General features: G+C 44.6%; 1 protein-coding gene across 2 annotated transcripts in view; it reads right to left on the reverse strand.

The window, feature by feature from the left end:
- Positions 1–4,574, reverse strand: part of Adamts20 (ADAM metallopeptidase with thrombospondin type 1 motif 20) — a 126,083-nt gene extending 121,509 nt beyond the window's left edge. For both annotated transcript variants that reach the window (XM_021183238.1, XM_029469846.1), the window contains exons 1-2: positions 4,223–4,574; positions 3,414–3,775 (exon numbers count right to left, since the gene is read on the reverse strand). In XM_021183238.1, coding sequence (XP_021038897.1) covers positions 3,414–3,775; positions 4,223–4,313 — 453 coding nt within the window. In that variant the 5' untranslated portion in view covers positions 4,314–4,574. The remainder of the gene's footprint in view (positions 1–3,413; positions 3,776–4,222) is intronic.
- Positions 4,575–12,875: the final 8,301 nt, after the last annotated feature.

Here is a 12,875-nt window from a genome sequence, read left to right on the forward strand (position 1 = left end):
AATACAATCCACATGGCCACAAAAGATACTCTGAGAGAATACAATCCACATGGCCACAAAAGATGCTCTGAGAGAATACAATCCACATGGCCACAAAAGATGCTCTGAGAGAATACAATNCACATGGCCACAAAAGATACTCTGAGAGAATACAATCCACATGGCCACAAAAGATGCTCTGAGAGAATACAATCTACATGGCCACAAAAGATACTCTGAGAGAATACAATCCACATGGCCACAAAAGATGCTCTGAGAGAATACAATTCACGTGGCCAAGCACAACATCCAGTTTGATATCATCAGGAAACTGTTACCTTCTACCAAGACTTCACTGCTCCAATGCCATCAATAAATAATTCAGCTAACTACTAGGTGGTTAAGTTTGTCCCTGAGAGTCCACTAGGCAATGTGAGACCAGAGTGAATTAGAGCTGCAAGGGATCTCTGTCTTTAAGCTTATCACGTGTTACATCCTGCCACATAGATGGTAATAATAATAATAATATTCCAACTTACTAAATACAGACCCTAGGCTATTTATCAACATTATTAGATCAAAAGTAATATCACTATGCAAGGTAAGTTTAGAATTAAATATGAGGACTAATATCCTGTAATTCTATGTCAATCAATGGATCAGTATGTTTGATAGGCCATTATCACACTGCTCATAAATATTTTATAATACACTCTACTTCCCTATCCACTATATAGTTCAGAAACATATAAATCTTTGCTATAAAAATCTTTGGGGCTGGTGAGATGGCTCAGTGGGTAAGAGCACCCGATTGCTCTTCCGAAGGTCCGGAGTTCAAATCCCAGCAACCACATGGTGGCTCACAACCATCTGGAACAAGATCCGACTCCCTCTTCTGGAGTGTCTGAAGACATCTACACTGTACTTACATATAATAAATAAATAAATTTTTAAAAAAGTTTAAAAAAAATCTTTGGATAAATATTTATGAAATAAAAACAAAAAACAAGAAACATTAGAAGGAACATATTGTGTGTGTGTAGATAGGTAGAGAGAGATATATAGAGACAGACAGACAAATAGATTATAGATGTGCACTTGTTCAAGAAAACTCCTTGCAAGACTTTTAGCTCCTTCTGGCTCTTGGGCTCAAAACATTACACTTAGGAATGAAAATTAAAAAAAAAAAGCCAGGTTCATTAATATAATAAAAGAAAAAAATGTAAACACAAAGTCTCATCAAAGTTTTTTTTTTAATTAATGATTCAGAAATGGAAGAAACACTGCTTTAAGTTGTGCCTTGGATTAACTGAACACTAAGCAACTGAATGGCATCAGTAAAACTGCTGGGTTTGAACAAATGGCCATAAAGAGGGGATTCTGACAGTGTTTATTTGATTTTCTAGACAGACTAAGCATTATTTTTAAGCCTTTAAAAATAGAAATTTTTTTCCTTGAAGTATAAATGTTTGTGTGTTATTGATACTTCTGCTATATTGATGACATAAATATTTTACATTTATCTACAGCAGAAAGAAAAAAATTATTGGAGGTGTTTTAGGTAAATACAAGCATATTGATGCATGCCTTTAATCCTGGCACTCAGGAGGCAGAAGCAGGTAGATCTCTGAGTTCAAGGACAGTCTGGTTTACAGAGCAAGTTGCAGAGCAGCCAGGGCTACACAGAAAAACCCTGTCTCAAAAACACAAAAACAAACAAACAAAATACTAACTTGAAAAAATATATAAGAAGACTTTCCAAAGATTCTAGGAATTGCCTTAGGGGTTTAATACTATGATAAACACTGTGAGCAAAGCAACCTGGGGAAGAAAGGGTTAATTTCATCTTACAGCTTGTTGTCCATCATCCATAGAAGTCAGGGCAGAAACTCAAGGTAGGAACCTAAAAGTAAGAACTGATGCAGAAGCCATAGAGGACCACCACCCACTTGTTGATGGCTTTCTCAGCTTGCCATCTTATATCATCCAGGACCACCAATCAATCCCAGGGTGCCACCACCACCCAGGACCACCAATCAACCCCAGGGTGGCATCACCAACAATGAGCTTGGCCCTCTCACATCAATCACTAATTAAGAAAATACATCACAGGCTTCCTGTGGCCAATCTGGTAGGAGTATTTTCTCAACCCTCTTCCAACATGATGTAAAAGCCTATATCAAGTTGACAGGACATCAATACTAACTAGCCAGAGGAGTAATTACCAAGGCTCTTGTCCAGGGCATCATCTCAAACCCATGTGAAAGTATCTTTACATTTTGCATGGAGAGAACTATTATCAATGTTTGACACAAATAATAAACAGTGTTGACTTTGTGCAACTGTCCGAACACCTCTCAGAAAGTATGATCTGTTCAATTTTATTAAGCAAATGTTGGGCTCACGAGAAACTTGTAGCTAAGTTCTGTGGCTCTAACACCAAGGACAGAGCAGCTTTGTTCGTAATAGGATGCTCACATTAGCACTCGAATATGATGGCTTAACTCATCACAGGAACTGTAACAATACAGAGACTGCCAGATTCCGCTATTTCAGGCATTTGTATGCAAGTGCATATTAATGCATCACAAATTACCTTGGTACTATTTTGATGTTTTAGTTAATTGACTCTCATTTTAACAATGTGATGCTGCGTATTTAAAATGACTATCCTGATAAGAGATTCTGGGTTGATCCAGACTTCCTAAATATGTCATGGGAGGAGGTATTAAGAACCTGTTTGCAAGGAAGAAAACCAAAAACCAAGTGAAACAGGGGAGTGATGTCTTATTTCATTCTCTCTCTCTCTCTCTCTCTCTCTCTCTCTCTCTCTCTCTCTCCCTCCCTCCCTCCCTCCCTCCCTTCAGTGAAGTTTAAAAACTCCCTCTCGTTTATTCTTGTCATTTCTAGTTCTCTGGCACTAGCAACTATATCTGTGGACATTTCATAACATTCCAGATCCAGTTAGCATTTACCTTTTCCTTCCTCCGTGAATGGACATTCCCATACAGAAACCAAACAAACTTTTCCCAAATCTTGTCAGCCTCTGGAGCCTTTTTTATTCAATTGTGTATATTCAATAATTTTTCCTTCCTTTCTGACACATTTACTAAGTTTAAGTAATTCAGGGGATTTGGGCACCAACAGCTGCCCAAAAAAATCCTGCCCGGAGGTTGTAGAAGCAGAACCCAGAGGCCACTCCTGAGCGCCTCTGGAGCACGTGACAAGTGGATGAAAGATGCTCTCTCTCTCTCTCTCTCTCTCTCTCTCTCTCTCTCTCTCTCTCTCTCTCTCTGCCTGTGGTCTAGGTTCCTCTCTCTGGTGGTCTCTGAGGACTCGGAGGAACCTACTAGGAACCACCCACCATGCCCCAATCCCCAGGCAGCCCTGGCCTGGATCAGAGAAAACTCATAGGGAGGCACAATCAGGCTTACCAGTCCCCCACAGAGACTGAAGACAGCAGTGTGGTCCTCTCGCGCGTTGACCTGGCCACGGTAGAAACAGTGGCGCAGGTCTGGGGACTCCGTGCTGCGCCCGCCTGGTCCAGGCACTGGGGTCCCCAAGTGCACCTCAGTGTAGCCTGCAGCCAGGAAGGCCGCATCAGCGCTCAGGTTCAGCTGGAAGAGCTGCCCGTAGGCGCTGATTCGGTAGTGGGTCCTGAGTGGAGGAGGCTCCGGCACCCCGGAGCTACGTTTCTTCCGGCTGAAATGCCGGTTCTGGGGAAACACGTCTCCAAACTCATTGACCCGCGTGGGGGTCACCACTTCGTAGGAGGCCAGAGTCTTCACCAGGGCTTCTGCAACACACAGCGAAATGTCTATGAAGCCCCGACGCTGTCCAACCCACAAGCTCTTGAGCCAAGCATCCCTACCCAAGGTCCCCAGTTTTGGTCAGTCTCAGGGGCGCGACAGATATACACACACGCACACACCTGGGCGCCGTGGACATGTACTGCTTTCCCACGGCTCCTATATGCTCTAGACAGACCTTGCCACCCACCACCCAGCGCAGCCACCTCCTTGCCAGCCCCTCTTCTCTTCCCAGCCTCCAGCAACCCGAGTTGTCCGGGTGCACGCTGCTCCATGCCCCACGCGTGCCCGCCGCATGAACAGGAGAGCGTGTCCCCAGAGATTCCACGACAGCCAGCAAAGTCCTCGGGGATGCTCTGAGCAGGGTGGCCTGGGGTCTCCAACCAATCTGCACCACCCACTCGCACCCGGCCCAAGCGCCCACGCGACCTTACCCTGTCGTGGGTGGAAACGAACTTCCCAGGACCCAGTGAGAAGGAGCGAGATCGGGCAGAGCAACCCGGTCAGCCACTTGGCCACCCGCATGGCTGCACTCAGGGGAGGGGATCCCGACTGGGAGGCCGCCCCAGGGCCGCCGGCTCCCCGCGCTCCGCTGCCCTCCTCCGCGCTCTAGCGGTTCTCCGCGGCGTCTCAGCAGCCTCCTGAGCACCCGGGACTGCACCCCGGCCCGCCTCGCCCCGCCGCCGGTCCCCGCTCCCGGCGCCGCTGCCTCATCGCGCGCTGCCCGCCTGGCTCTCTCAGGCCCGCGCGCCCCGCGCTCCCGCGCCACCCTGGGAAGCGCTCGCTGCCCGGCCCAGCGGGAACCGAGCCAGAGTAGCGGGGCGCGCGGGGCGGCGGAGGGCCCGCCCCCCAGGACCTGGCCGACCAATCAGCGGGAGGCGCGGCGGCTCGGCCTCCCGCGCAGCCCCTGCCCCGCGCAGCCCCGCCCGCGGGCGCGCGCACCGGGACCTCCCTGGCTGCAGCTCCGCGTCCCCAGGGCCAACCAGACCCCACGCGCGATGACAGGTGATAGGAGCAGGGAGTAAAATGACAAGTGTCAGACCGGGGCCTATGCAACTCAGGTCTGCGAGGACCTATTTGGCTTCCCACGCAAAATAACCATCCGTAACCTGATGCTATCCATGGAGCTTGTGAGGCTCAGTTTTTTGAGGGTCCCTGTGTGCAGGGAGACTCTGGAGTTTGGAGGATACCGAGCTAGAAGACTTGTGTATGACTGCATCCACCTATCTCTCTTGGTTGAGGAAGTTCAAGGAGGTCATTGGAGTCTCCAGAACTCCAGTCACATGTGATTACTGTTGCCTGTCTGCGCCTTTGGTTTTGTGCTTAAATTTGCACAAAGGACTCTCCCCAAAACTTATACAAATGTCAAGAACCACAGAACATCTGCCTGTTTCTGGGACCAATCTCTCCACCGAGTGAATAAAGCCCTCTGTCAATGTTAACTCTCGTCAACAATATCTGTAGCTCTGAATCCGTGCGCAAGGCCAGGCCCTACTGCAATGGACAAACTTCTGCATGAAGAGAAAAACCGCTTCTTTTCAAGGGTACTTCTCGTGCCCTGAGCTCACCTGTTTGATTTGCAGGATCTGCAATTACTTCTATTACCAGAACGGAAAAAGGGGGGAGAGGGACTGAGCAGCCTTGAAATCCAACCAAGGCCATTAACCAGGGAAGACAAACCTTTATGGATACAATGGGATGACTGCAGCTCAGTTTGGCTTACAGTCACTGTTGCGCTCTGGGCTCTTGGCCTTGGAAATTGCCCTCTAACCATACGTTCCCTCCTTTCATATCACGGGTATCAATCTTCTGTTGTTGGCAGCACGGGTCGTAGAAGAGTTTCAGGAAGGGAGAGTCGAAATTTATATTTGATGGTGAAATCCCCAGCTGGGTGGTGGTATGGTTAATCCTCACTCGCTCCCCTTTTCCTTCCCACTTTCCCACCAGTGCCATTCCATCCACCAGAGAATTAGAGAGCGTGGCAGGTTTAGGTTAGAATGTGGTGATCTTAAAGAGAACAACAACAGACTTTACCCACAACTGTGCGTTTAACCCTTACCTTTACCATCCTCCACGCTGGGTACTTTAATGGCATGCAGCTCTGAGTGCATCTTGGCATTTGGAGCCAGGCCTTTCCACCTACAAAGACCCGAAACCAGAATCATACCACACTAATTGCTACCCGACTGCTGAGAGACACCTTGTTTTCATCGCTGAAGGTTCAAAGCATCAAAGCAGTGCTGGTAACGGAGCGTTTCGTTTTCAACACGTCTGACATTTTGGAAATATTGTGTTCATGGGACGTGTGCTGTCTGTGTCACTCTAATCTTATAGATATATTTTAATTAATCCTCTGAGAATGCCATACAATATGTTCCGCCCCCAGTCACCGCCCCTCCCCGCCCCCAACTCCTCCCAGGTCTGCTCCCAACTTGCCAGTATTCTCACAACTTTGTGTCCTATTATTTAATAGCCTCCCGAGGGGTCCAGTTTGCGTTGTCTATATACTCTTGGGAATAGGGCCATTCACTGGAGTGCGGTTAAACTATACTGAAACTCACCGGTATAGAAAACAGACTCCTGTCCCCCCAGAAATGACCTGTCCACAGCTGGTGTGTGCCCATGCACCGGTCACACTCCAAGCTAGAACGCTGACTTGCGTGAACTTAATGCAGATTTAATGCGGGCAGCCACAGCTGTCGTGAAAGTATACACGCAGCCACACTGTCACGTCCAGGAGACAATTTCACTTCAGCTGTCCCTGACTGGCTCTCCTAATCTTTCCACCCCCTTTTCCACAATGGCCCTGAGCCTTGCTGGTTTATAGGTTTCCCATCCATAGCCAAGAACACCAGGAACGCTCAGCACTTTGACCAATTGCAAGCTTCCCTATTAACCACTCCCCTCCCCGCTGCAGGAAGAAACTTCTCCTAACAGGAGCTGAGATCTGCCCCAATTAGATCTGCCCCAATCAGATCTGCACCAATCAGATCTGCACCAATCAGATCTGCACTGATACAGACAGGAGTTTAGAGTCTGTTTGACACTGTCCGCTTACCAGAATAATAGTAATAGGTTCACCCCTGGAGCGTGTGAGCTCTGCAACAATGTCTTTGGGGCCATATTTACAGTATCAGCATGCGTTTGCTCTTAAATCCAATCAGAAAGTGGCTAGTTACTCTCATAGCTTACGAACTTACAGGCATAGCTCGCCATACCTATGATTGTAGTTCATAGGGTTCAAAGCTTGGTAATAATAAAGCTTGATAATGAACAGTATCACTTCCCTCATTTTACAGAAAATAAATGTTTATTTTTACATAGGACATAGATTACTATACTGGTTTTTCTGAATTCAAATACTTTTTACATATATTAGTCTGATTTGGGGACATTTCTGTTGTCTCTTATTTATCTTTCCCTACTTGGAAAATTCTCACAAATGAGCTAATCTCAATGGCTGTTTAATCAAACTTTTTTTCCCCCTCACATTCATTCTTAGAGGTACCACTTATCAAACTCCTCTGACATCCCAGGCCTAACAAACTTCAGGAGAGTTACCTTATTTAATTTACTCACTGCCCATAGCGTGAGACAAGAAGGATTAGGTAATTTACTCTGGGACATCCACCAAGTTAGAACCAGGTTTCTTTGGCTTCAAATATGGCCTTTACTAGAAGAGAGTTGAACTGTTTATACCAGTTCAAATTTAATATACCATTTAAACCAGCAGCAACTCAAAAAAGAATTAAAGTCTCATTAATACCAAATACATTTTATTTGTGAATCAGACAATTGTGATAAACACAAGCTCTATAGCCAGTTTGCACTGTGAGAGCTGCTAATATATTCAGGGGTTAGACAGATTTTGTTGAGTAGTACTTGTTTGTTTTTGTAAGTGTTACTATTATGAAGACATTGTTTATGTAAAATTGAATCCCATCCCCAATGCTGGGGAATCCAGTCCAGGGTTTCTCACATGCTCAGCAAGCACTGTATCACTAAACGACTTTCCAGTCTTCATTTGTTAATAATTTTAAGACATTATCAGTGTTTCCAAGTACAAAGAGAAAAAAAATCAAATTTCATGCCCTAATTAGTATGTATTAAATTACACTCTATTTTAACTGTTCTTTTATTTATCTGTATTCAGCACAGACAGTCAATTGTAATCATATGAGAAGTGATTATTAAAAGGTGTTTGAGGCAGTTCCCCTGGTACTAAGGATATTCCCACCATAAAGAGTAATAAAGAAACTGATCAATAACTATATAAATACTAATATTGACATTTATATAGCCTAGGGATAACCAAACATAGAACATCAAAGCTAACAACCTTTTATTTTTATTTGGAGTATTTATACCATTCACATTTATTGTAATTGTAGAAAGGTTATATTCAAGTCAATAATCTCACAGTTCGCATTCTACTTATACCATTAATCTTTTCCCCCCTTTTTGCTTGTATTCATTTTAACTTAATGAATATATCTTGTGATTCTATTTTATCTCAACTGCTAGACAAACCCTTTTTAAATGTTTAAACTAAGTTTATTTATTTTGTGTGTGAGCTTCTCTATGTGAGTATGTGTGTGCCTCAGAGTTTATTCTCCCCTACGACCATGTAGATCCCAGGGATCAAACTCAGGTTAGCAGGCTTAGGAGCAAGCCCTTTATCCATGGAGTGTGCCTTAGCTGAACTCTTTGTTTTGTGATGTAAGTGGTTTCTTTAAGATTTGTGGTAACATCTCCAGCGTGCACTGCTCTACCTTCAGCTGTATACGAACGCGATTTTTCTCCTTCTCAAACACTTAACTTTTCTTCACACACACACACACACACACACACACACACACACACACCACTTCATTGCTCCTGTTGTGCTTGAAGTTATTTCTTCCCATCTTGAATTCCATCTTGAATCTCTTTAACAGTTGCGATAGAACTTATGTGTGTATAATGCAAGTAAAACAATATTGCTGTGGAGCAACTGCATATAGACAAATATTAGGCTAAGAACTTTAAAACACCCACTCATAACTTTTGAAGTAAGTAAGTCTTTGAAGGGGGCAGCTTTGATGCCTTTTTCCCCAAATTGGTTCTTGATTTGTCAGTAAGGAAAGCTGAGGGCCAATTGCTAGGCAAAAGGTGTGGGCAGGACTTCCAGGTTCCAGGAGGAAAAGTCAGATGCAAGGAAGGAGAGAGAGGAGTTTTCTGTCACGCTTTGGAGGGAGAAGAACACAGCAACCATGCGAGGTCTCTGGGGGAGCTGAAGTCTGTGGCCACTACCACAGGCAGGTGGCCAAAGATGTTTCACAGGGGCCAGGTGGGACTAGCCACTGAAGTTTAGAGCAGGTGGAGAGATGGAGATAATACATTGGTTAGGGGCACGCTTTTCCAGGCGGGAGAGAGTTAACACCCACCCATTGTGCCAAGAAGGCAAATTGTAAAGGAACAAACTCTCTCTCTCTCTCTCTCTCTCTCTCTCTCTCTCTCTCTCTCTCTCTCTGTGTGTGTGTGTGTGTGTGTGTGTGTGTGTGTGTGTGTGTGTTTCTTTTATGCTCGGATTCAAGGGAAGATGGGACAGGGCTGGTAGTGCAGTCACCTTCCAAAGCTAAAGGATGGTAGAGCAAAAGAGACGCTGGGTGGAGGCTGGTAGCATTGCCGATCCCAGAGCAAAGGTAGAAGATTAAAGCTACATGCAACAAGTCTTCAGTGCAGAAATATGAAAATTCAAAGGAGATATAGAAGGAAAATGAGAGAAATAAAATGCAATCTTAAACAATTCCTAAGTGGAAGAATTAGATGAGAGGCAGGCAGCACAACAAGGAACCTGCCTACCGCCTGGTCTTACGGAGTAATTTTTTTTCTTCAGTTGAGGCTGTCTCCTCTCAGATGGCTCTAGCTTATGTCAAGTTGACATGAAACTACTCAACACAGCTGACCCCTTGCCAGTTGAACACATACTCCTATTACTGATCGGCCACACGTTTCCTTTATTGCTTTTTCCCCGAGATCACGCATTAGTATTGACATCACAACATAAAATATTTTACAAATTTAAAAATTCCCACACTCAGACATATTAAAAATTCAGTATCCTTTAAGAAATCCCAAGTCTCTTTTAAAATCCAAAAATCTCTCAGCTGTAGGGTCAGGTAAAGTCAAAACTAAGTTAAGTACGTTCTTATTTCAAGAGGGAAGAAGAACAGGGACATAGTCACAATCGGAACAAAGTAAAACCAGATTCCAAAGGTATAAATAACATAGTTTCTAGTGTCTAGGATCCATTCGCAATCTCCTGGGCTCCTTCGAAGGGCCTGGTACACTTCCCCAGTTCCATCCTTAGTAGCTCTCTAAGCTTTGCTGGCTCAACTCCATTGCTGCTGCTGCTTTGGGTGGTTGCTATGGTAACGGCATCTCCAAAATGCTACATCCAGACTGCACTGCTCCAAATAGTCTTTTCTGGACTCTCTTTGTGGACCCCAGCCCTGCCACGCAGTGCCAAACCTTGGCTGCTCTCCATTGACCCCTTTACATCTTCAAAACCAGCAGCACCTGGGTGACTCTTACACCACCATGTTCAGCTGCCAGCGCTAGGTACAACCCTGGACGTGTCTGGAACACAGCTTCTGTGTGCTAATTCTCAGAAAACACTGCCCCCGGAGATTTCACTTCAGTAATGCTGGTCTCTTCTTAGTCATTACTAATTGCTCAGACCCAGCAACACTATCCCAGCAAAGTAAAGGTTTCACTTTAGAACTTCTGGTATCTGGTTGATCACAGCTGATTCGTTAGCCACAGCTAAGCAGAAATTCCAAATCTTAATTCAAAACAACGAACGGCCCCCAGAGAGACTTGAAATGCATCTCTTCAATAGAATTTGCAGAGTGCTCATAAATCTCAGAATGTGGCACTTAGTTCAGGTTGTGTCCTTTGGGAATAACACATAGAACTTTAAAGACCATAAAAATTAAAGGTTATTTCAGAGGCAGTTTTAAATAGCTCTTGTACAAATAGATAAATGAAGAAAAGAAGAAACAAAGAAACAAAAAAAGAAACAACCCAAGAAAATTCACCAGTAAGAGCAAACTACACGCCATGGTGGGACCACAAGAATATTTTTATTAGGTATTTTCTTCATTTACATTTCAAATGCTATCCCAAAAGTCCCCCAGCCCCCCCCCCAACTCCCCTACCCACCCACTCCCACTTCTTGGCCCTTGGGTTCCCCGGTACTGAGGCATATAAAGTTTGCAAGACCAAGGGGCCTCTCTTCCCAATGATGGCCAACTAGGCCATCTTCTGATACATGCAGCTAGAGACACGAGCTCCAGGGGGTACTGGTTAGTTCAAATTGTTGTTCCACCTATAGGGTTGCAGACGCCTTTAGATCCTTGGGTACTTTCTCTAGCTCCTCCATTGGGGGTCCTGTGCTCCATCCAATAGCTGACTGTAAGCATCCACTTCTTTGTTTGCCAGGCCCCAGTATTGTCTCACAAGAGACAGCTATATCAGGGTCCTTTCAGCAAAATCTTGCTGGTGTATGCAATGGTGTCAGCGTTTGGAGGCTGATTATGGGATGGATCCCTGGGTATGGCAGTCTCTGGATGGGACCACAAGAATATTATGTGTAAAGATATTTAATCTTTTGGAGAGGCAATGAAAAATTAATTCTTTCAATAACACAACTATTGGTTTGAAGAAACGAGAATGGGATGGAGGTAATATGCACATAACACAGCTGTATGCTTAAGTTAATGTATCTAAATGGCTGTGGGAAATTTCACTGCCAGTGAAAATAAAGTCAAGGGAAGGCCATGTGGATGTCCCTGGGCTGCAGCCTTACTGATGCCCATGGACCCTGTTGCCACTGAGGACCATAGTGATGTCCTCAGAGGTCTTCTGTCTCTCTTTCTCAGCTGTGAGACTGCAGTCATTGACACCACTGCATAAGAGGCTTTCTTGCCCTTTATGGTGTCCCTAGCCTGGATTGCCTGGAGGCTATGTTAAATGTCCATGATCTGTGCTTCTGAGGGCGATGATGGTGTCTGTGATCTGTGCTGCAGTAGAGGGCCATGTTGATGTCCACCAGAGACCATGCTGAGGTCCTTGGCATGCACTGATGCCGGAGGCCATGTGGATGCTCACAGTCCATGTTATGTGGAAGTCCATGATCTGAGCTCCAGCTGACCTTACATAAAGGGAGCATTGATGGATGACTGACTGCAGACTCACAGTTGGGGCAGAGAGACATGGAAGACTTCTGTGACAACCCTTTTACCCCCATCCCACTCCCACAAAAGTAACAGCTTAGACAGAAGCCATCAGAGATAATGCTTGGAAAATGTGGTCAGGATGCTCGAGTGTGGCTCTCCACAATATATGACTTTTGGCGGGTGGCAGGTGGAGCAGGACTCCATTTTCTTTAAGGGGCTGGCCGCTGGAGGTTTAACTGTGCTCCAGTGACTATATAGCAACAAAAAGTGGATTTGACTTTCTGTGGGGAGGATCACAAGGTGGGGGGGGGGAGACCTAGGATGATGGAGAAGTGTGTTCGCTGTGCACTATGTGAAATTAAAAAGTAATCAATTAAGACATTAATTTGGAAGAAAAGGAAAGAAGTCAGTATGTGACACCAATGCTCAGAATGAGAACAAAAATCCAATAAAATAAAAATAATCTAATCTAATAAATCATATATATGCACATATATGTAGTAAAATTAACTTCAGAACAATATGATGTTCAGAGAAGAAAATATACAAGAGACATTATTTGTAGTCCATTGCTCTGACAGAGATTTAGATCCAGAATCTATTGGGGGGAGGGGGGAATCTTCTCTAAATTACAGAGAGACAACCAAATAGAAAAATAATTTTAAAAAACTCTAAAAGTTATTTCATGAATTGGGGTTGATATAAAAATTAGCTTTAAAAGACTGTAAGATGTTTTAATGTTTTTTTTTCAACACCTTTGACCATCAAGCAATACAAATAAAGACATAATGAGCTTCCACCACACCCCATAGAGTGAGCAAATTACAAAGGAGAACCAAAGATTTGGTGATGCTGAAACTTCCAG

Source organism: Mus caroli, chromosome 15 (genome assembly GCF_900094665.2).
Source record: "Mus caroli chromosome 15, CAROLI_EIJ_v1.1, whole genome shotgun sequence".
In the NCBI taxonomy this organism is placed as follows: Eukaryota; Metazoa; Chordata; class Mammalia; order Rodentia; family Muridae; genus Mus; species Mus caroli.